The 23,666-nt window shown below is 44.1% G+C and overlaps 1 protein-coding gene across 1 annotated transcript in view; it reads right to left on the reverse strand.

The window, feature by feature from the left end:
• SMAD3 (SMAD family member 3) overlaps nt 1-23,666 on the reverse strand; it is a 77,188-nt gene that overhangs the window by 18,216 nt on the left and 35,306 nt on the right. The window contains exons 2-5 of the mRNA XM_081965226.1: nt 7,051-7,244; nt 6,385-6,519; nt 4,381-4,455; nt 1,964-2,014 (exon numbers count right to left, since the gene is read on the reverse strand). Of these exons, the coding sequence (XP_081821352.1) occupies nt 1,964-2,014; nt 4,381-4,455; nt 6,385-6,519; nt 7,051-7,244 (455 nt within the window). The remainder of the gene's footprint in view (nt 1-1,963; nt 2,015-4,380; nt 4,456-6,384; nt 6,520-7,050; nt 7,245-23,666) is intronic.

Genomic DNA, 23,666 nt, shown 5'->3' on the forward strand with positions numbered 1-23,666 from the left:
GGGTTTATAAGTAAAATGTTTACAGGTAGTCAGAATAATAGAACAACAGAATAGCAGAGTCGGAAGGGACCTTGGAGGTCTTCTAGTCTGATCCCCTGCTCAAGCAGGAGACCTTATACCATTCCAGAAAAGTGGCCAATCTCTTCTTAAAAGCCTCCAGTGATGGAGCACCCACAACTTCTGAAGGCAACTTCTGTTCCACTGGTTAATTGTTCTCACTGTCAATAAATTTTTCCTTAATTCCAGGTTGCTTCTCTCTTTGGTTAGTTTCCATCTGTTGCTTCTTGTCCTGCCTTCTGGTGCTTTGGAGAAGAGCTTGACCCCCTCCTCTCTTTGGCAGCCCTTCAAATATTGGAAGATTGCTATCATGTCACCCCTTCTTTTCACTAGACTAGACATACCAAATTCCTGCAACCGTTCATCGTATGTTTTAGCCTCCAGCCCCCTAAATCATCTTGGTTGCTCTTCTCTGAATTCTTTCTAGTATCAGAGATTGGCCAACCATTTGTCTGAAAATGTATAGGGTTTCCTGCTTGAGCAGGCATGTTTGACTAGAAGACCTCCAAGGTCCCTTCCAACTCTTTGGAAGTGGCATGGGAAAGGGGGGCGGGGTGTCAGAAAATTAAGAAGATGTATGTGCACTATCGCATGCAGAAGTAGAGAAGCGTTAGTCACATCGCAGTGGCCACCATCTTGAAGTTTTTGACCCCTGTCCAAAAATGTTGCTGGTCACTCAAAACATTCAAACTCATTCCAAGGCATGGAAGGATTGCAGCGGGTTGATGATGCAGTTTGGAGCTGCTGCCATATTGCAGAGTGATGATGCATGGCAAGCTTGTCTGACACAAGTTTTACCAAAGATTTGGAGATAATTGCTACTAAGTAGAATAGACATATAAAAAGGTGGTGGATCAGCCTGGAAGTCCAGCTTTTGCTCCAACCCTGGCCAATAGCAATAGCCCTTATATTTATATACTGCTTCAAAATGCTTTACAGCCCTCTCTAAGCGGTTTACAGAATCAGCCTCTTGCCCCCAACAATCTGGGTCCTCATTTTACCGACCTCGGAAGGAAAGAAAGCTGAGTCAATCTTGAGCCATTCAGAATCGAACTGCTGGCAGTGGGCAGAATTAGCCTGCAATACTGCTTTCTAACCACTGTGCCACCAGGGCTCATAACTTTGAGAAGATGAGACTAAGGACATTCCAGCAAAATACATAAGTTTTCTGTATCCAAAGTAAGAGGCAAATTGCTACGGAAAGACATTGGGTGACCAGCTTTATTCTCCATTCATTGGCGTAATTCTCTTTTAAAGCCATCAAAGTGTCTGCTCCCCCCATATTTTGGGCTTAGTTTAGTTTAACTCTGCATTGTGTGAAGAACATCAGTACACCTGCCTTGAATCCACCACTCCTAACGTTTCATTGGATGATCCAACATGGGGTTGAAACACTGGAAATGACAACAGCTTCCAGATTTGTCAATAAATGCAACCAAATGGTGGATGAGGACTTGGACTGCAGTCCAGTAGAGGTTGAGTAGGCAGCATCTCCAAGCCAAGCGGAGTTGAGCGAAATGTTATTTGTGTCTGTGAGCATTTGACATTTGTTACTTAAATCATGTTCATGCAAGATTCAAGAGCTGGCTAGTTGCTGCACATCTGTTTTCTCAATCAGGAACCAAAATAGCTTTTTAAGAGAACTGGAAGTGATCTCAGAGTGGATTGCTTCCTTCGGATACGTACATTCATCTTGTCCCAGAGAGAAACAGGTGGCAGAACTTCAAGAGAAAATACAACCTGATAAATCTATTAACTGGGAGTGAAAGTGGAATGAGAATGCTAAATGTTGAGTCTTTTTTTCACAATAGGTCCCCATTAAAGCCACAGTTGTGCAGCACCCTCTTTGACTCTGCCTTCAGCTCCCAGGGTAAAAATCAAAGGCCCCACATCATGCTACACTTACCCAGATTACTGTGTGCAGGAGACATCGGATTCGGAGATAAATTTGGAGAACCTGGTGGAGCAGAAGGAAATTCAATAAGTCCCTCTGAGACAGACTGTGATTCAGATCACACGTTGCACTAAGTTTGCATAATTGCGATCAGTTGAATAAACCACAGGAATTGTCTTCACGCGCTAAGCCAAAGTGTTTTGGTGCAGTGTACAAATTGGTTAAGTTTTAAGTGCGGGTCTCATTAATTTCCACAACACTTCCTCAAGGAAACTCTATGTTTACAGTTCTAGAGTCCAAAAAGTGATCTTAAATGCTTCGGTGTGTCCAGGTTGCTCTAGGACTGGGTGAACATTGCAGAAAGCAAAGCTATACCACCTCCTCTAATTTAGGTTTGCGACAGGGGGAAAAAACCAACTTTAACAAGGTTCATTTTGCCATTTGCCAAATTCAAGGAATATCTGCCTCCCCCTATTTATGGACTTCCCCATTCTTTTTCTGGAGAGCTGCAGATGGCAAAGATGGGACTAAAGTGGGAGAGAAGCAGAATTGGGTTTTGTACTCCCATTCAATCATCTCTGATTATAAATAGTTATTTTAGATACAGTTGTCATGTTTTGTGGCTTCTATCCGCAGTACGGTGCCGTTCTCCCCAGCCATGAGCTGCGGCTCTCTCAGGCTAATATTCTTCTTGAGAAATCACCATCAAAGAGTTGGTTTTGCTGCCTAACTAAGAAGCCAAGATTAAGGCCTGTTCAATGTGCATCTCCTCCCTACACGGCTGGGCTTGAACCCAGGACTGTGGCTTTCCTTGTCAGCGTCAGCTGCAGCAGGAAAAATAACTCCTGGGCAGAGAAGGAGAGAATGTTGGGCTCTCCAACCTTGGTAACTTTAAGCCTGGCGGACTTCGATTCCCAGAATTCCCCAGCCAGTCACTGTTCATGTTCAGACTCGCACGGGCTCTCTGAAATCTTTCCTTCCAGCAGTGAATAAGTTATCAAAAGCAGAATAGGTCTGATTTAATGGATCTGGGAGAGCCACACCATCCAATTATGATTGGGTTTGGGTGACCAGATCTTTCAACATAAGGAGGCCCTCTCAAACTTGTAGAAATGTAATGTTTCAAGGAGAGAACCTTAAAGAATGTGAATTTCCTGCACCCAGAAATTAAGTTTTCACCATAAAAGACCTAGTTACCCTAAAATTATCCAACAGGCTAGGATGCTCAGAACTCCAAGACACAATATAAGCACAAAGCCAGCATATCTGGAACAAATATTTATTTATTTATTTATTTATTTATTTTATTGAACTTATTAGTCGCCCCCTCTCCCCACAGGGACTCGGGGCGACGTACAGAGCAATAATCAAGATAGCACCATAAAATCGTGCAGAGGAGGTAAAAATAAGTCCATAAATAAGCATACTTACAAAGTTTAAAACCCCAAAAATATTAAAAACAAAATTTCCCATTGTAAAATGACCTGGGGTGGCAAGATAGTAACGTTATGCCAGGCCGGCTTGACAAAACAGGTAGGTCTTCAGCTTCATACGGAAGGAGCGAAGATCGGTTGTTGTCCGGATGTCTGGGGGGAGGTCGTTCCAAAGGGTGGGGCCCACCACAGAGAAGGCCCTACTCCTGGGCACCGTCCCCAGGCACTCTCTAGAGGACGGCACCCGGAGTAGCCCCTCCCTGTGTGAGTGAATGGGCCGCAGGGATGTATGGGGCAGGACACGATCCCGCAGGTAACTAGGCCCTATGCCATGGAGCGCTTTGAAGATGGTAACTAACACCTTGAAGCGCACCCGGTAGGCCACAGGAAGCCAGTGCAGCTCGCGCAGGATAGGTGTTATATGGGAGAATCTCGATCTCCCCATAATAACCCGCGCGGCTGCATTCTGGACCAACTGCAGTCTCCGGGCGCACCTCAAGGTCAGTGAAAACAGCAACAGTTTTCCCCGGTGAGCTAGAACAGGGTTCTCCAACCGTGACAACTTTAAGGCTGGCGGACTTCAATTCCGGGAATTCCCCAGCCAGCTGGAGACTCCTGAACTAGAAGACACCAATGGCTAAAGCTGTACAGAGCCCAGAGCAAAAATATTTCTTCCTGGGGGCTAAAAAAATCTACACGGACCATTAAAAAAAAAAAGCCTTCAAAAATGTCTTTGGGTTGATTGTTCCTACCAGCCACCATTGCTATAACTTCTTCTTTGTTTTTTTTTCTGGGAAGTTGCCAAGGTTGGATACCCCCTGAACTAGACCAAGGCGAGGAGTACGAGGAGGCAAGATCACAGAGACCAGGAAGAGAGAGGAGGAAGGAATCTCCTGAGGGATGAGATGAGTTTCCAAGACTTGGCCAGAGATGAGTTACGAGACAAGAGCACCATTTCATTTAATCCCACAAAAATCATTTCTGGTTGTGATTTACCTGCATCTAAACTGTGGTTCATTTGATGGTCGCTGGTGTCTCCATCCTCACTCAGATATCCGGGAGGCGGTGTCTCTGAAGAGGGAGGGGGAGAAAAATTTAAACAGAGCTTTTACAAAATTCCCAACCGCACCGAGCTATTTATCAGACATCCCGTCTGTTTTTCTATTCAGTCAAGATCCCAAGATAGGCCAACCAAAATCCAAATACCAAGTTGAAAGCATAATAATAATAAATTATAATAATAAATTTGAATTTATTAGCCGCTCCCTTTCCAGGCAGGACTCGGGGCGGCGTACAATGGGCATATAGAACATAGAAACATGTGTACAAACACATAAACATACAAAAATACAGAGACACACATGCACGGAGGAGCTAACCAATTACAACATTTAGACAGTTAAAATCCCCATTAAAATACCCCAATTGTAAAAGACCCAATGTACAATTAAAATTTAAAATTTAAAAAGACAGTCAGGAGGAGTGAGAAAAATTACGGTTGAGCCAGGCCAGATAATTGAAAGAGGTGGGTCTTCAGCTGTACACGGAAGGAGCGGAGATCGGAAGTAATCCTGATGTCACGGGGGAGGTCATTCCACAGGGCTGGGCCCATCACAGAGAAGGCTCTGCTACTGGGTGTCGCCCCCCGACACTGTTTGGCGGACGGCACCCGGAGAAGTCCCTCTCTGTGTGAGCGAATTGGTCGTAGGGATGTGTGGGGCAGGATGCGATCCTGCATGTAACTAGGCCCTGTGCATGACTCAAAACTAATAAAAACGTTAACAAATTATTAAAACGCCTGGCAAGGCAGAGACCTCTTGGCTACTTTTCTAAGAGGAGAAGTCAGGAGAGCTCCGGGGGGGGGAGGAGCTGCAGCCTAGGACCATGCAGGAGAAGGCCTCCTTCTCTTCCTCCTCTTCCTCCTCTTGCCTGCAAAATGTGACAGCTAAAGAGACCCAAAAGACAACCACAAAAGAGTAAACAACTCTGCTGAAGGTTTGGTCTTTGCAAAATAAAAAATAAGGGAAGGGCTTTATAACCCAATTCTTTCTTACCCCCCCCCCCGGTTGTGAAATAAGCACATCTGCTAACAGATGTGGCACCCACCAGGGAATAGTGGAAGGTCAGGGTTGGAAAGAAATGGAACTGGGGGTGTAGATAAGCAGAGGGAGGCCTTGGAGTAGGAAGCCCACCAGAAGGAAGGAAGATTGGTCAATACTTTCCAAAAGGATCCTCCTCTCACACCCATACTTAGCAGGGTAACCACAGAACCGGTGGCAAAAAAAAAATTAAACATTTTTTTGCCACCGGTTCTGTAGGCGTGGCTTGGTGGGGGGTGTCATGTGACTGGGTGGGCGCGGCCAACTTTTTTTCACTTTTTCAAGCATTTTTTTCCCCTGAAGGTTCGGGCAAATAGGTAAGAAAAAAATGCTTTAAAAAGTGGGGAAAAGAAGATTCTGACTATCGCATGGATCAGCTGTGAGCAGCGCGATCATCGGACCTTTTGAAAGCATTTTTTTCCCCTGCCTGTTCGCCCGAACTGGCAGGAAAAAAATGCTTCAAAAAGTGGGGGGAAAAGATTCCGACAATCGCACGGCTCACAGCTGAGCCTCGGAAGCTTTTTTTTTTTACTACCAGTTCGTAGAACCAACGACAATCTGGAAGTCTTTAAGAAGATGTTGGATAGTCATCTGTCTGAAACGGTATAGGGTTTCCTGCCTAGGCAGGGGGTTGGACTAGAAGACCTCCAAGGTCCCTTCCAACTCTACTATTGTATTGTAAAATCGTCCCTACTGGTTCGGCCGAACCAGGTGGATTTCACTCCTGGGGTTAACATAGCAAGATTGGGGGGGGGGGAGAGAAGGGGCATTTTTCTCCTTTGCCTGCTGCTTGTGAGAAGACCTGAAGGTCCCCCCCCCCAGTGCCAAAGTGAAGAGAGGTTCCTGGGGCTCAAAAGGAAGCCCCTTCCCCCTTCCTCTCTTCTTCCTGGGGACGCCATACCTGGAATGTAGTTGCTCTGAGGTTCGATGCCAGCTGGGAAATTTGTGTTCTCAGGAATGGAATGGCTGTAATCGTCCAGCGGAGGGAATTCGGCTGGAATTTCCGCATGTCGTGGGACCAAAACCGGAGGTAATACTGCAAGGAAAAGCAGCCAGTCATAAAGGGGGACTGGAGGCTAAAACATATGAAGAACGGTTGCAGGAACTGGGTATGTCTAGTTTAATGAAAAGAAGGATTAAGGGGGACATGATAGCAGTCTTCCAATATCTCAGGGGTTGCCACAAAGAAGAGGGAGTCAAACTATTCTCCAAGGGATCTGAGGGTAGAACAAGAAGCAATGGGTGGAAACTAATCAAGGAAAGAAGCAACTTAGAACTGAGGAGAAATTTCCTGACAGTTAGAACAATTCATCAGTGGAACAGCTTGCTTCCAGAGGTTGTGAATGCCCCAACACTGGAAGTCTTTAAGAAGATGTTGGATAGCCATTTGTTTGAAATGGTATAGGGTTTCCTGCCTAGGCAGGGGGTTGGACTAGAAGACCTCCGAGGTCCCTTCCGACTCTACTATTGTATTGTAAAGAAAGCCCACTTTGAGGCTTCCGGGTTTCTAACAGTGAGACCCCTATGCTCCCACCCCTTTCCCTGGGGGCTCCTGGGTTGGCCCTACCTGGTGTTTCCACTCTTTGGTAGTGATATGGATTGACACAGACTTCGTCCTTCTTCATGTTGAATGCGTATTCGCACATTTCCATGGCGCGCAGCTCATGGTGGCTATGAAGGTCTGGCCACCGCCACAGCCGGCAGTAGATGACGTGTGGGAGGCCCTTGCGGTGGGACACCTGCAGCCGACCGTCCAGCGACCTGAATTTGGAGAGAAAAGACACCGTTGGAGACAAGACTTGGCTAGAAGGTCTTCGTTGGCCATTAAAAATGGTGGTAAACCATCAAAAATTAAGATTCAAGAAATTAAATAATAAATATTTAAATAGTTGCCACTATTAAAGGTATTCTTATCCCAAAGTTTTTTTTTATTTTTTGTTACATATTTAAAATTCTTTTGTAAACAAAGTGTTGTCTGGTTTTCCCTCTTTAACATTCTCACATATATATAATTCATTTCACATTATACTTCGATTTCCAATTTTAGCTGTATTATTTTCTTCCCATATTTTCCAACTTTTAAATTTTTTTACACATAAGCAATGCCATTATTTATCCCCTTAGAAATACCAATTTTATCATTTAATTTCCATCTATTTTCTATAAGTAACATGTATCTTCAAATTCTGCTTTTATTTAATAAACATTTTACTTAGTCTCCACAATTAATAATATTGATATAATTCACTCACATCTTAATTAGCTACATATCATTGCCAGGATTAACACATTTTATTTTATTCTACTAATCCCTTGTTCCTGGATTCCTTGCCCCCTCCTTTTATATGTATTATATCTTTTTTCCTGAATCTTTTCTCTTACTTTTTAAGTGATTAAGATTCAAGAAATTAAAAATAAATATTTAAACAGTTGCCACTATCAAAGGTATTCTTGAAATAACTTCAGAAGCTGTTAATCCGAAGCAAATCAGCTACTCATTTAGAGGATCTCCACATTTACAGGATCTACCGGATCACTAAAAATGCTCGGGGGAGAAATAAGAAATACTACTTTTTATTATCTTCTATGATCTTATTCTTAAGGAAGAATCTAAGCGCAACAAAGCCTACTGCAAAGTCTCCTGAGGTATATTTGGGGGGTGTTTCCACCCCACCCCCAAAGCTACAAGGCCTTTTTATACTTTTTGATTTGTAAATTTGCAAAACGAAAACAATTCAACATGACGATGCAAACAGAAGAAAAGGACATATAATAGTGATAAAAGTAGAATAAAACTTAACAAAAAATCATACCGTATTAATATACAACTATCTCAGTCTTTTAACAAGTTATTAAATCTGGACTTTATATAATATAAAGACACTTTTTAAAAAATTAGTAGACCATGCCTCTTGAAGACTTTTATTGACACTGCAGTTTTGATTTCATTATATCCACATAGGGCAGGGGTGTCCAAACTTGGGAACTTTAAGACTTGTGGACTTCAACTCCCAGAATTCCCCAGCCAGCATAGCTGTCCACAAGTCTTAAAGTTTGGACATCCCTGACATAGGGTATGGTTTTTTTAAAGCAGGGGTCCCCAAACTTGGCAACTTTAAGACTTGTGGACTTCAACTCCCAGAATTCTCCAGCCAGCTATGCTGGTTGGAGAATTCTGGGAGTTGAAGTCCACAAGTCTTAAAGTTGCCAAGTTTGAAGACCTCTGCTCTAAGCTGACCTAAAAAAAGCCAAACCTCTTCATAAATCGCCAAAATATGTATTTTTGACTTGTCTTCACCATCACGTTCACACTGTTAACAATTGTGATTTTTCCGCTAGCTTTGTGTTAATGCTTGAGATCAAAATCTCCCTAACTTCATGTGCTTTGTGCTCATTCAAATATTTGGTGACACAACTCCAATACTGTGTGTTGTACACAACACGAGAAGTTGCTAGCCTGGAAACTTCTGTAGAGGACAAGATGCCCATACAGGGCTGAGCAGGAAGGATCTACCTCGGTTGGCATCAGAACTGCCAATGCCAAGTGCCAGCATGGCCTGAAAACATCTGCCATGAACATGGAAGCCAGTGCCAACTATAACAGAACCCGGTAGCTCCACCCGCTACTTCCCCCTTTCCTTACTACCACTTGACTAGTCTCTCTGGCTCACTGGCTCTGCATTTGGGTGGAAGGGATGCCAACTGGCATGGTTTCCCCTGCTGGTGGTTGACTGGCAACTCCCCTGTTTCCCTGCTCAGGGAAGGAGGCGGGAGACCCTTGTGGTCCAGTGTCAGCAACGCTACTTCCTGTGGCAAAAGGGGACAGAAGCTAAAAGCAAACCACACCAACGTCCCAACACCTCCTCTCCACGTGTCGTGTCTGGGGAAGGAGGGAGCTGGGAAAACAAGGCTTCCCTGCCAGGCACTCAGCAAGAGGGCATCTGGGTGCTTATAGTGGGCGGCTCTTCAAGAAGCATGGCCTGCATCCATTGGGTGGATGGATGGATGGGAGCATGGATGGGTATCCTTGGTGGCAAACCGGGAAGTAACAAGGGTCCATTAGCTTCCATAGACAGAATTCTAATCCAACCAGTCAGTATACCTAATATAAGCCATGGTCTTAGGCTATTTTTATAATAGAGCTTCCTGAGATTGCAACTGGATGTCAGCTTTTTGAGCCGAGAGACTCCAGTTCTCTGCCCTTCAGAAGCATTTTAAGGCTGCAAGGAGAGGCATTTCACTTGGGAGTCTGATGGTCAGAAAGGGAGGGAGGGAGAAGAAGAGAGGGAGGGAGAGGAAGAGAGGGGGGGAGAGAGAGGGAAGAAGGGAGAGGGGGGAGGGAGGGAGGGAGAGAGGCTTCCAAAAATGTCAAGAGAGCCCCAAGCCATCTTTCTGTGTCACACACTGCCACAAAGAAGGGGGGGGGGAGGTCAATCTGTTTTCCAAAGCATCAAAAGGGAGGACATGAAGCAATGGATGGAAAGTAATCAAGGAGAGAATCAACCTAGAGCTAAGGAGAAACCTTTTGTTGGTGAGAACAATTAACGAGTGGAAGAGTTGCCTCCAGAAGTTGTGGGTGCTCCATCATTGGAGGCTTTTAAGAAGATAGAAGAGAGACTGGACAGGCACTTGTCTGAAATGATATACGGTCTCCTGCTTGAGCAGAGGGGTTGGACTAGAAGACCTCCAAGGTTCCTCCCAACTCTATTATTCTCTTATTCTGTCATCTCGAGATCCGTTGGCTTCGTTTTAGAGAGATTCTCTTAAGAGTTCTTTCCAATCTGCTTTTTTGTTTTACTACAGATGCAGCTATTTGGAATCATCAGCACACTTGGCTTCCTCCTGCTCTTCATTTACTCCGGAATGTTTATAAACACAGGCAAAACTATTGTTTGCAAGACCAATTCCCGGGGGACTCCACTCCAGTTTGAAAACTGCCCATGGATTTGTTGGCTGCATAGTCGCAGACCCGAAGTTACCATAGCGATCAAAACAAGTTTCTTGAAAACAATTCAACAAAGAGCAAACATAAAAAAAAAAAGCAATCAAACAAAGCCCCATAAATGTCAAGAGCTACTCTTGCCTGTGAAGGGATCAGATCCAAGAGCTTCTAACCAAGATTGTGATGGCCTTGTTTTCCTTTCAGATCGTACCTTTGGTCTGGATTCCTGTTTGCTGTTCTTTAGCATGTCGTAGGAATTCCTGCCTTCTCAAAAGCTATTTCACGTGGAGTTTTAATCACCAGTGAGCAAAGAAGAAACTTGGGAAACTAATCAGGAAAGAAGCAGCCTAGAACGAAGAAGAAATTTCCTGACAATGGGAACAATCTTATCTAACAAAATGAAATTCAATGTAGAGAAATGTAAAGTCTTACGCAAGAAAACCCAAAAGTGCACATATAGACTGGGTGAAGCCAGGCTTAATAGCAGTAACTCTGAGAGGGATCTTGGAGTCTTAGTGAACAACCAGCTAAATAGGAGCCAGCAGTGTGAGGTGGCAGTCAAAAAAACCAATGAAATCCTAAATTGCATTAACAGAGGGATACAATCAAGTTCAAGGGAGGTACTAATACCACTCTATAAAGCCTTAGTAAGACCACATCTAGAGTACAGCATCCACTTTTGATCACCACACTATAAAAAAGATTTTGAGACTCTAGCATCTTCCAATATTTGAGGGGCTGCCACAGAGAGGAGAGGGTCAAGCTATTTTCCAAGGACAGACAAGGAATAATGGATGGAAACTGACCAAGGTGAAAAAAATCAACCCATGGAACAGAAGTTGCCTTCGGAAGTTGTGGGAGCTTCATCCCTGGAGGCTTTCAAGAAGAGACTGGACTGCCATCTGTCAGAAATGGTGTAAGGTCTCCTGCTTGGGCGGGGGGGTTGGACCAGATGATCTATAAGGTCCCTTCCAACTCTGTTAATCTGTATCTGTATCTATCTGTAATAATTAACCAGCGGAACTGCTTGCCTCCAGAAGTTGAGAGTGCGCCATCCCTGGAGGCTTTTAAGAAGAGACTGGACAGCCATTGGTCTGGAATGGGATAGGGCAGGTGTCACCAACCACCTGATTCGTGGCCCAGTTCTATGCTGCAGCCCATTTGAACCGGGCCGCAGAAGTGCTGGGCGAGCACTCATGCTCGCGAAGCTGCACTTGTGAAAACAGCATGCACACACGAAACCATTCCCTCTCCCCGCTCCAACCCCACTGCCACCAAGCTGGAAAGGTTGGGGACTGAGGGTATAGGATATCCCGTTTCTTTCTGCAGGGGGTGGGACTAGAAGATCTCCAAAGTCCCTTCCTGTTATTCTGTTACTTGTGTACTGCAACACCAAACCAGGGCATACAGTGAGGCAAAAAAGTATTTAGTCAGCCACCAATTGTGCAAGTTATCCCACTTAAAAAGATGAGAGAGGCCTGTAATTGGCATCATAGGTAGACCTCAACTATGAGAGACAAAATGTAAAAAAAAAAAAAAACAATCACATTGGCTGATTTGGAAATAATTTATTTGCAAATTATGGTGGAAAATAAGTATTTGGTCAATATCAAAAGTTCATCTCAATACTTCGTTATATATCCTTTGTTGGCAATGACAGAGGTCAAACATTTCCTGTAAGTCTTCACAAGGTTGGCACACACTGTTGCTGATATGTTGGCCCATTCCTCCATGTAGATCTCCTCTAGAGCAGGGATGTTTTGGAGCTGTCGCTGGGCAACACGGACTTTCAACTCCCTCCAAAGGTTTTCTATGGGGTTGAGATCTGGAGACTGGCTAGGCCACTCCAGGACCTTGAAATGCTTCTTACGAAACCACTCCTTCGTTGCCCGGGTGGTATTTTTGGGATCATTATCATGTTGACAGACCCAGCCACTTTTCATCTTCAATGCCCTTGCTGATGGAAGGAGGTTTGCACTCAAAATCTCACGATACATGGCCCCATTCATTCTGTCTTGTACATGGATCAGTCGTCCTGGTCCCTTTGCAGAGAAACAGCCCCAAAGAATGATGTTGCCACCCCCATGCTTCACAGTAGGTATGGTGTTCTTTGGATGCAACTCAGCATTCTCTCTCCTCCAAACACGACAAGTTGTGTTTCTACCAAAAGGTTCTATTTTGGTTTCATCTGACCATATGACATTCTCCCAATGCTCTTCTGGATCACCCAAATGCTCTCTAGCAAACTTCAGATGGGCCTGGATATGTACTGGCTTAAGCAGGGGGACACGTCTGGCACTGCAGGATCTGAGTCCCTGGCGACATAGTGTGTTACTGATGGTAGCCTTTGTTACGTTGGTCCCAGCTCTCTGCAGGTTATTCACTAGGTCCCCCCATGTGGTCCTGGGATTTTTGCTCACCATTCTTGTGATCATTTTGACCCCATGGGGTGAGAGCCCCAGATCAAGGGAGATTATCAGTGGTCTTGTATGTCTTCCATTTTCTAATTATTGCTCCCACAGTTTATTTATTCACACCAAGCTGCTTGCCTATTGCAGATTCAGTCTTCCCAGCCTGGTGCAGGTCTACAATTTTGTTTCTGGTGTCCTTTGACAGCTCTTTGGTCTTCACCATAGTGCAGTTTGGAGTGTGCCTGTTTGAGGTTGTGGACAGGTGTCTTTTATACTGATAACAAATTCAAATAGGTGCCATTGATACAGGTAATGAGTGCAGGACAGAGGAGCCTCTTAAAGAAGAAGGTACAGGTCTGTGAGAGCCAAAAATCTTGCTTGTTTGTAGGTGACCAAATACTTATTTTCCACCATAATTTGCAAATAAATTCTTTCCAAATCAGCCGATGTGATTGTTTGGTGTTTTTTTTTACATTTTGTCTCTCATAGTTGAGGTCTACCTATGATGCCAATTACAGGCCTCTCTCATCTTTTTAAGTGGGAGAACTTGCACAATTGGTGGCTGACTAAATACTTTTTTGCCCCACTGTAAGTCCCACAGTGGGAGAATGGATGGTAAAAGTGATGGAGTTGGCACAGATGGCACAACTCTCTTAATTAAAGAGAAGCAGCTATCTAGTTTTGTTTCCATTGGGAAACCACTTCTGAACTTTTTGTCTGAAATTGAAAAAATGAAACTGATTTCAGTTTTTGAGGAGTAGAATGACTTTGTTATTACAGAAATGGTTTGAAATATTACAAATGCAAAGCAATTTTGTATTTTACTGCACGGGAAAAAAAGTTAGAACTTCCTTCCTTCCTTCCTTCCTTCTGTCTTTTCCTTTTCTCTCCTTTTGTTCTCTTTGCACCCCTCATTCTTCCTTCTCTTAGCTTTCCAACTTTTGTCCTTTTTTCTATTTTTATCATAATTAACTTTAATAAAATACCAAACAGAGGCATAGGTGAGCAGAGTTACACTAGTATTTCAAGGGCATCCTTGAAATTAGAACGAGGCCCACAACTTTTCCCCCAATTTTTCTCCCTAGAGATTTTCTACTTGCCAATCCCCCCCCCCAAAAGTATGGAAAAGCACTAAGGAAGGAGGAAAGCAAGACTAAACTCCCCGATAAACTCCTCAGTAAGACAACAAAATACAACTCTTTTTCCATTTCCTCCATAATAGCACTTTTATTGGAGCAGTAAACCAGTTCTGTTTGTATTTCTCCAGCCTCCAGTGTTCATTAATAAGGGAGCGTGGGATGAATAATTTCCTGTCCAGTGACCACACGGCTCATCCTACACTTTCTGGAGATGCACCTGATGACCTCAAACCAAAACTTACTCCCCGCTTAGCCAAGTAGCACTGCGGAGTTTCCAGAAGGAAAGGATGGAGAATTTTTGCCTCTTGAAATCAGGCATTTTGAGGGGAGAGCGAAGACCAAGGTGAAACGCACACCAAAAAAGAGAAATGAGTGAGTTTTATAGCTCCAGCTTTCTTAATTATGACTCACCACCCAGCCAGAGATAAAAAGCCCAGCTCCAAAGACAGAAAAGTTTTCAAGGGTGAAGAGCTTAACAAGCCCTTGCTTGCAAAAGATGCTCTCTTTATACAATGCAGAAAAACTGAGGATTTGCACTCTCCCAGAATACTGGTTTTTTTTTTTCCAGGACAGTAGTAAAATTTCTAAAAACAACTTTTATTTTCAGCATTCTCAGTCAACAAACCATCACCAACGATATCCAGTGTGGGACACTTGGCTTTGTCCCTGTAGAAAAGGAACCGATAACAAAGCCCAAGTCAGATGAGGAGACTCCCTCCTTTGCAGGATCCAATCTGGGTCGATCACCAGAAGCAGAAGTTTTAGTCTTCTGAGCTTTGCAACTCATGGTGGAGCTCATCCTCAGGGAAATTCTCTTTCACCAGAATATGTAGATTGTAAACATTCTGGAGACAAGGAAGTTCCATGAAAATGGGCTCCAGCATAAGTTCGAACACTCAAAACGGCCGTGGTGGAACAGTGGTTAGGATGCAGAATTGTAGGCAAACTCTGTCCACTGTCTGGAGTTCGATCCTGAGCAGCTCAAGGTTGACTCAGCCTTCCATCCTTCCAAGATCCAAAAAATGAGGACCCGGATTGTTGGGGGGCAGAGGCTGACTCTGTAAACCGCTTGGAGAGGGCTGTAGAGTACTGTGAAGCCGTAGATAGTTGCTATCACAAAATTTTCCTTCCTTCCTTTTTCCTTTCCCGTTTTCCCTTCCTCTGAGCTGTGGTGGCGCAGTGGTGAGAGTGCAGTATTGCAGGCAAATTCTGCCCACTGCCACCAGTTCGATCCTGACCGGCTCAAGGTTGACCTAGCCTTCTATCCTTCCAAGGTCGATAAAATGAGGACCCAGATTGTTGGGGGAAAGAGGCTGACTCTGCAAACGCTCAGAGAGGGCTGTAAAAACACTGTGAAGCGATATATAAGTCTAAGTGCTGTAGCTATTGCTCTGGTCCCAGTGACCGACTCAGATTGGATCCTGGAAAAGGAAGGAGACACCCAGAAAGTGTTCACTCCTCTTTTTTAAAATGCATTTTCACTAACAAACCTGATCCTCCCCATTTCATACTCTTGCTTAAGTACTGGCGCAAACAGAGCAGAATCATAAACCATGCGTGTAACTGGCTAGAGGATCTCAGGAGAGGTTGCTTCCACTTGTGTGACTCACTCTGTCTCATACACACACAGAGGCATCTTTGATGGAGATCAAGATTTCCCCCCAAGTAATTGGGAACGGATGTTTCCAATACATCAGGCAAACGCAGACCATTTGGCCAAATGCAGTAGCAGACTAGCAGAGTTGGAAGGGACCTTTCGAGGTTCTCTAGTCCAACACCCTGCTCAAGCAGGGAACCCTATACTATTTCAGACAAACGGTTGGCCAGCCTCTTCTTAAAAGCCTCCAGTGATGGAGCTCCCACAACTTCTGAAGGAAAGACATTCCACTGCTCAGTTGTTCTGTCAGGAAATGTCTCCTTAGTTCCAGGTTGCTTCTCTCCTAGATTAGTTTCCATCCATTGCTTCTTGTTCTGCCTTCAGGTGCTTTGGAGAATAAATTGACCCCCGTTCTTTGTGGCAATCCCACAAATATTGGAGCACTGCTATCATGTCACCCTGGTCCTCCTTTTCCTTAGACTAGACATACTCAATTCCTGCAACCGTCCTTCATGTGTTTTAGCCTTCAGTTCATGCACAACTGGGGCATCTAGGCCTAAAAAGGATGCAAACAAATTCTGTATTATAATCTCCACGTGGTTGCTTTTTTAAACACGCAAAATGTAGTTTTTTTAAAGATTAAAATAGGTAAAAAGCAAGCTGAGTCCTACGTGAATTTAAGAAGACTTATTGAAAATTACAAGTGACGTCTACGGACACCAAGTTCATTGGCCTTTATACCCAAGACACAAGAGAATGTAAAACATTTAATACTCTTGCTATTTATTCACTCATTAAAACAATGCTTCATCCTGTGATTCACAACTTACGCAAATTAAGTTCCGGCATGATGGGAAGAAGTGAATGTCACTCCATGGCCAAATTGTTTTAAATTCTCATTCCTCTCAGAGAACACCCAAAATACTGCAAACAGGCTCCATCTGGTCCAGAGAAACTCCTGCTGGCTACTCGCACCCTCCCTCCTTCTTTAGAAGTCAACATTTCAGCAACAACACAATCATATATTTACCCTGCACATAAACGGAATACAATGGAGGAAAGGAAAAATGAAGCCATAACTTGGGAGTTTTGGGTCTTAAACCCACACACAAGTAGTTCTCAACTACAACCGTTTCTTGAAACACTATTTGAAGTTATGACAGTGCTGGAAAAAAATGTGGTTTACAGCTGGTCATCGTTCTTAAGATCATTGCAGTGCCCTGAGCTCCAAAAGAACCAGCATGAATTTAGAATGGTCCTGAGATTATCTGATCATATTTGTGACTTTCCCAATAAGCAAAATCAGTGCAGGAATCCAGATAACAGAGTAGCAGAGTTGGAAGGGGCCTTGGAGGTCTTCTAGTCCAAGCCCCTGCTTAGACAGGAAACCCTACACCACTACAGACAAATGGTTATCCAATCTCTTCTTAAAGACTTCCAGTGTTGGATCATTTACAACTTCTGGAGGCAAGTTGTTCCACTGATTAATTGTTGTAACTGTCAGGAAATTTCTCCTAAGTTCTAGGTTGCTTCTCTCCTTGATTAGTTTCCATCCATTGCTTCTTGTCCTACCCTCAGGTGCTTTGGAGAATAGCATCACTCCCTCTTCTTTCTGGCAATATTGAAACATTGCTTTCATGTCGCCCCCTACTGGACCGGGATGCCCTACGCACGGTCACTCATGCGCTGGTGGCGTCCCGCCTGGATTACTGCAACACTCTCTACATGGGGCTGCCCTTGGGACGCGCCCGGAGACTGCAGTTAGTTCAGAATGCAGCCGCGCGGGCTGTGATGGGGAGTACGAGGTACTCCCACGTAACACCTCTCCTGCGCGAGCTGCACTGGCTGCCTGTGGTTTTCCGGGTGCGTTTCAAGGTGCTGATTACCATCTTTAAAGCGCTCCATGGCACAGGACCTAGTTACTTGCGGGATCGCATCCTCCCACATACATCCCTGCGGCCAATACGCTCACACAGGGAGGGACTTCTCCTGGTGCCGTCCGCTGGACAATGCCGGCGGGCGACACCGAGGAGTAGGGCCTTCTCTGTGATGGGCCCAACCCTCTGGAATGACCTCCCCCCCCGACATTAGAACCACTTCTGACCTCCGCTCCTTCCGGCAAAAACTGAAGACTCACCTGTTCCGATTAGCAGGCCTGGCATAATTCAACTGTCCCTCCTGGCAAACGTATTATATCTGGTTATTTTAGGGGTTTTTTAATTTACTGTAATTGTTTTTAGGGGTTTGAATTTATTTTATATCTGCTTTGTACAGTTCTTTTAACGGCATTTTAACCTCCTCCATGTCAACTGTCAACTGTACATATTTAATTTTATTGTATCTTGTTATATTTTGTATGAACTGTACACCGCCCCGAGTCCCTTTCGGGAGAGGGGGCGGTCTAGAAGCATTAAATATTATTATTATTATTATTATTATTATTATTATTATTATTATTATTATTATTATTCATGTCACCCCTAGTTCTACTTTTACTTTTCATTCTGAATTCCTGTTTCCATAAAGCTGCAGCCTATAATCATCGTTGTTCCTCTTTTCTGCATTCTTTCCAGAATCTCAACATTTTTTTTTATATTATGCTGACCAAAACTGAATGCAGTATCTTAAATATGTTAAGATTAGTCTACTAAACACACACACAAATGCAAACGCACATACACACACACAATATATATGTATGTGTGTATATAAAATATTAAATAGCTTAAGATTTGCTTAATGACTGTTTGATTAGCTTAACAACATAGTAAAAAAAAATTAATATAGGCGGGACTGACTTAATGACTGCATTGCTTAGCAATGGAAGTTCTGATCCCTACTGTTTGTAAGTTGAGGACTACATACACCTATATTGGGGGGGAAAGGCTATCAATATTTCTTGGATTATGCTATACATCCCTAGTGCAATGTGTAATAAAAATCATTTTTTTCCAACCACTGTTCCTAGGTAAGCAAGATGAAAAGGCAACCACAGTCTCTAAACCAAGATGATGCTTAAAAAAAAAACCCACTAGGTCTGTGTAGTTAAATCTCTTTCCTCACCATTGATGTTCTTGGTTACACAGAAAACCCACTTCCTCTCAAACCGCCAGCTATTCCCCCCCTGCTTTGCTTCAGTGAATCTGCTTGCATCTCACAATGATTTTTGCGAAGATGCAAGTGATTGCCAAGCTTCTTGAGTTGAGGCTCCTGTTATGTAAAAAGCACCCAAAGGCAAGACGGGAAACAACGAATGGAAACTAATCAAGGAGAGAAGCAACCTGGAATTAAGGAGAAACTTCCTAACAATGGGAACAATTAACCAGTGGAACAGAAGTTGCCTCCAGAAATTGTGGATGCTCCATCACTGGAGGTTTTTAAGAAGAGAATGGACAGCCACTTGTCTGAAATGGTCTTGAGCCTCCAGCTGGAGCAGGAGGTGGACTAGAGGACTTCTAAGATCTTTTCCAACTTTGATATTCTGTTTTTTCTAGCAACTGCCTTCTAATAAAGTGGCTTTACTTTCCATTCTCTCCAGTTCGGCCTGGATCGGACAAACCGGTAGTAGTGGCGGTGGGAGGCTCCGCCCACCTGCCCAGACACTTCTGTGCATGCTCAGGAGTGTCTCGCATGCGAGCACACCCGAACCAATAATACAAAAACTGAAAACCCACCACTGATCTACTCCATAAAATCGTAGGTTGGAAAGAGTCCGTTATATGTTGGAGATCTTCTAGTCTACCCCCTGCCCACAGCAAGAATCCTCAGACCATCCTAGTCTAGTAGCTACCCAATCTTGGCTTCAAAGCTTCCACTGACAGAGCCACCAGGTCTCCAGAAGGCTGGTTAGTCCAGTGCATAAGAGATCCAATGTTCAGAAGATTTCTCATTCCTAGGTCGGATCTCTCTCTGCAAAGTTTTCACTTGTGGGTTCTTGTCTCACCCTTGGGCACCATCGCAAATAAATCCACAGCCTTTGCTGCCCTGTGATATCCCTTGCAAGCATCTGCCATCATGTCTCCCCTTTGCCTTCTTTTTTTTAAACTAAACATTCCAGACCTCCCCCCCGATATCAGAACCACCACCGACTTCCGCTCCGTCCGACAAAAATTAAAGACTCACCTGTTTCGATTAGCGGGCTTGGCACACCCATAGTTTTATTTTACCTCCTGGGAGATACTTTTAATTGGAATTTCTGGGGAACTATTTTAAATTTAATTCTTTGGGGGTATTTTTAGGGGTCGTTTTTTAAATATTGTATTTTAAATGCTTTACTTGAATGTACAGTTCTTAACCTCCTCTATTTAAGCATTTAATTATTTAAGTATTTAAATATTTAATTATTTGTTTATTTATGTAACTTTTTATGTATTCTATTGACTGTACACCGCCCCGAGTCCCTTTTGGGAGAGGGGGCGGTCTAGAAATATGAATAAAAGTAAAGTAAAGTAAAGAAGGACAGACGGGGAGGAAGCTAATTATCAGATTCAAGAACACAACCAAGCAGTCAGATGAGGAGACCTGAACTCATTGGCAGCCTCACATTGCAATGAACAAAGACATACATCCAATTTTGCAGCTACTAAGATTGTTGGATGAGCAGGCACAAAAACAGCCAGGGAAATGATTGAAGCTTGGGAAACAGGCACCTTGTCGGTCAACAGGAGTGCTGATTTACCAACAGCTTATCAGGTACTTAGAGCCAAGGGCTTGGTAGCACAAGAAAACAACAGCCAATTCCCGGCCACCAACAAACCAATCAATCAATAGGAAGGTACCATATAAATGAAAGGGAACTTCCAGCCTGTATAGATTCCCAGCCAGTGGACCAGGCTGCCCCGTAAAGTGGTGAATTCTTCTTTGCTGTAGGTATTCGAACAGACAGACTGGGATAGCCCTTTGTTCTAAATGTTTGAGTAGATATTGCACCGAGCAAGAGTTAGACCTTCAAGATCCATTCCAATTCTATGATTATATAGTTCACAAATGGAGCAGCTAAAGCCACATTATTTGCTAAAACAGACAAATTAAATAATCTATGGGTGGATCGTGACTTTTGAAGAAATGTAGCTTGCTGCTAGGGATTGGCGCTTCCTGCATTTCTGTCTTTCACACACACAGAAATTATGGACTTCCTCTCCCCAACTCTGCCAACCAGAACCCAGGAATGCCAACCAGTATGACCAGAGGAAATGGCCTCCTAGCCCATTTGGAGGACACTACCTTAATAAAGTTTGTTTTGCCAACATCATGAGCAGTGGATGTTCTTGCTAGTCAAGGAGTCAAAAGAGGTTGCCCAATTCTCAGAGGAGGTGATGACGACATTCTTAGCCTAGACTCCTCCTTTGTGTCTCCTTCCCCTTCCTCTAACTAAAAAAGACAGCCTAGGTCAGTGTTGAACAATTATGGCCCCTTTACGACCTGTGGACTTCAACTCCCAGAATTCCTGAGCCAGCATGGCAACTATGGCCCCTTTGCCATGCTGGCTCAGGAATTCTGGGAGTGAAGTCCACAGGTCATAAAGGGGCCATAGTTGCCTTACCCTCGGCCTAGAAAGATCCGTTGGGGAATCATATGACTTATCAGTTGGGCTTTTCCACTTTCACTCTCCATATATGGTACAAACTGAAGCACAGCATGTGCCAGAAGATTTCAAAAGCCTGCCAAATTAGAGCTCACTCACACTTCTTCCCAACGTCATGTGTTTATTAGTTTCCTACTGCAGACTCTCCTGTGGCTCTCTGGTTTGAAATGACTCAATCAGTATCCTGCACTGAACCGTAATCCAAAGGGTATCCCCTCCCTCCCGTTAAGGCAAAGAGAACAGCTCGGGACCACCCCCTCAGCTTTCCCACTGGGAAAGAACTGGCTGAGGAAAGGAAGAACAGAGGAAGAACTATCCATGTCTTGATAGAGGACACCACTGGTTTGAAAGAGGTGCAAAAGAATCCACCCAAGTTAAAATTGAACACCCCTCCCTCAGTAGAGCGGGGAGAGGAGGGGATAAGACATCACCAATCTCCAGCCTACAATGCAGCCTTTGCAGAAGTTCCAAGAAGATTCCAGCCCACTCTGCACTTGGATTCAGGTGACTCTGAGGGCACAGATAAACCCCCCAATGGTCTCAAGAGCTCTCAGGGAGAGTGCTAATGATCAGATGACTGCAAAGAAATACAATCCTTCCATAGCCCCCGCCATCCTGTCAGAACCTCTCCTTACATCCCACCAACATCTAGTCCCAACCGTTAGCACCTATCCTTCCATCCTGCCACCACCATAAGAAGTGATGAAGCTTCTTGGATGAGAATTTCAATTTCAATTCAGAATAGAGCTCGAAGAGAACTTGGAGGTTTTCGAGTCCAACCCCCTGCTCAAGCTCAGGAAAGCCTATACCAGGGGTGTCCAAACTTGGCAACTTTAAGACTTGTGGACAGAGCTGGCTGGGGAATTCTGGGAGTTGAAGTCCACAAGTCTTAAAGTTGCCAAGTTTGGACACCCCTGGCCTATACCGTTTTAGATAAGTGGCTATCTAGTCTCTTCTTAAAAGCCTCCAGTGATGAAGCACCCACAATTTCTGGAGGCAAGCAGTTCCACGGGTTGATTGTTCTCACTATTAGGAAGTTTTTCCTTAATTCCTGGTTGCTTCTGTCCTTGATTAGATTCCATCCATTGTTTCTTGCCTTGCCTTTTGGTGCTTTGGAAAATAAGTGGACTCTTCTTTGTGGCAGCCCCTCAAATATTGGAACACTGATATCACTTCCCCCCTGGTCCTTCTTTTCTCTAGATTAGCCATACCCAGTTCCTGCAACCGTTCTTCATATGTTTTATTCTCCAGGCCTTTAGTCTTCTTAGTTGCTCTTCTCTGTACTTTTTCCAGAGTCTCAACATCTTTTTTTGTAGCGTGGTGATCAAAACTGGGAAAATCAGTCCATCTGCTTTTAGAAGCACCTTTGAGACAACGGGCTTCGCGATTTCAATGAACACATGCGCTGATTGTTCCACCATCCCATCCGACGGGGCTGGGACGATGGAATCGTTCATCAGCAGCAAACGATGCAAGGAACTGTCTACTTGAAACGTTTGGCCAGAATTTCAACTATGATCTAATCAGGGATTTCTATTCCAGACTCTGTAATATTAACTGTCCAGTGTCCATGTATAAACTATTCTTATCTTAAGTTTATTAAGTACACATTCAGCCATAGAGCTTATTTATCCCCAACAAGTCAATGTTTAGATATACGAACTATCAATCCACATCTGGAAAATCCCCCATATCACACTTTTGAGAGGGCCACCATGTTTTCTGCTGGCATGGACAGAAGGCAGATGACTTACAGGATGTTCCCCATCACCAGACAGCCTAAGCTCCTCTCCCCCCCCCCCACAATCTTCCCCAACTATTTGCCAGAACAGGGGTGGGGGACTATGGCCCCTTTATGAGCTGTGGACTTCAACTCCCAGAATTCCTGAGCCAGCCATGCTGGCTGTTGAGGTCCCAGCCATAAAGGGGCCATAGGGGGTTTTGATGTTTTACAAAATGTGCCCAGTATGTGCAGTTAGCTATTGGATAGAGAGAAGAGCTCTGGAGCTCTCAAGTGTATAGACATTTTATATTTAGCACCAGTTCTCCCAAGTAAGCAAAAGAACACTTTCGAATCTAATGGTTGACAATGGAAATTTAAATTAGAAAGAGGAAGCATGATTTAAAATGAAACAAACTATGAAAGGCAGGCAGATGTACCCGCATGATTTTAGCCTGGATTAGTTAGGTCAAGTTTTCTAATCCTTCTAGACTTGTGGATGTCACTGCATAAAACGTTGGTCACGCAGGCTGTGATTGACACAGTGCCTAATCTGGAGGGTTGGAATGGAGATAAACTGAATTTACCCTAGAGCAGGGGTGTCAAACTCAAGGCCCTTGGGCCACATTCGAACTGAGGGGTGCTTAGATCTGGCCTGTAGGGCCACCTTGGAAACAGTGAAGGACTGGTCCGCAGTGCCCCTGCCAGCGAAAATGGACTGCCGAGCTCCGTTTTCGGCTGCGACGGCCTCCTGCAATCCTCTGCCAGTGAAAATGGAGCTTGGGACCCG

This window comes from Natrix helvetica, assembly GCF_964273705.1.
Source record: "Natrix helvetica genome assembly, chromosome: 12".
NCBI classification, from domain to species: Eukaryota; Metazoa; Chordata; class Lepidosauria; order Squamata; family Natricidae; genus Natrix; species Natrix helvetica.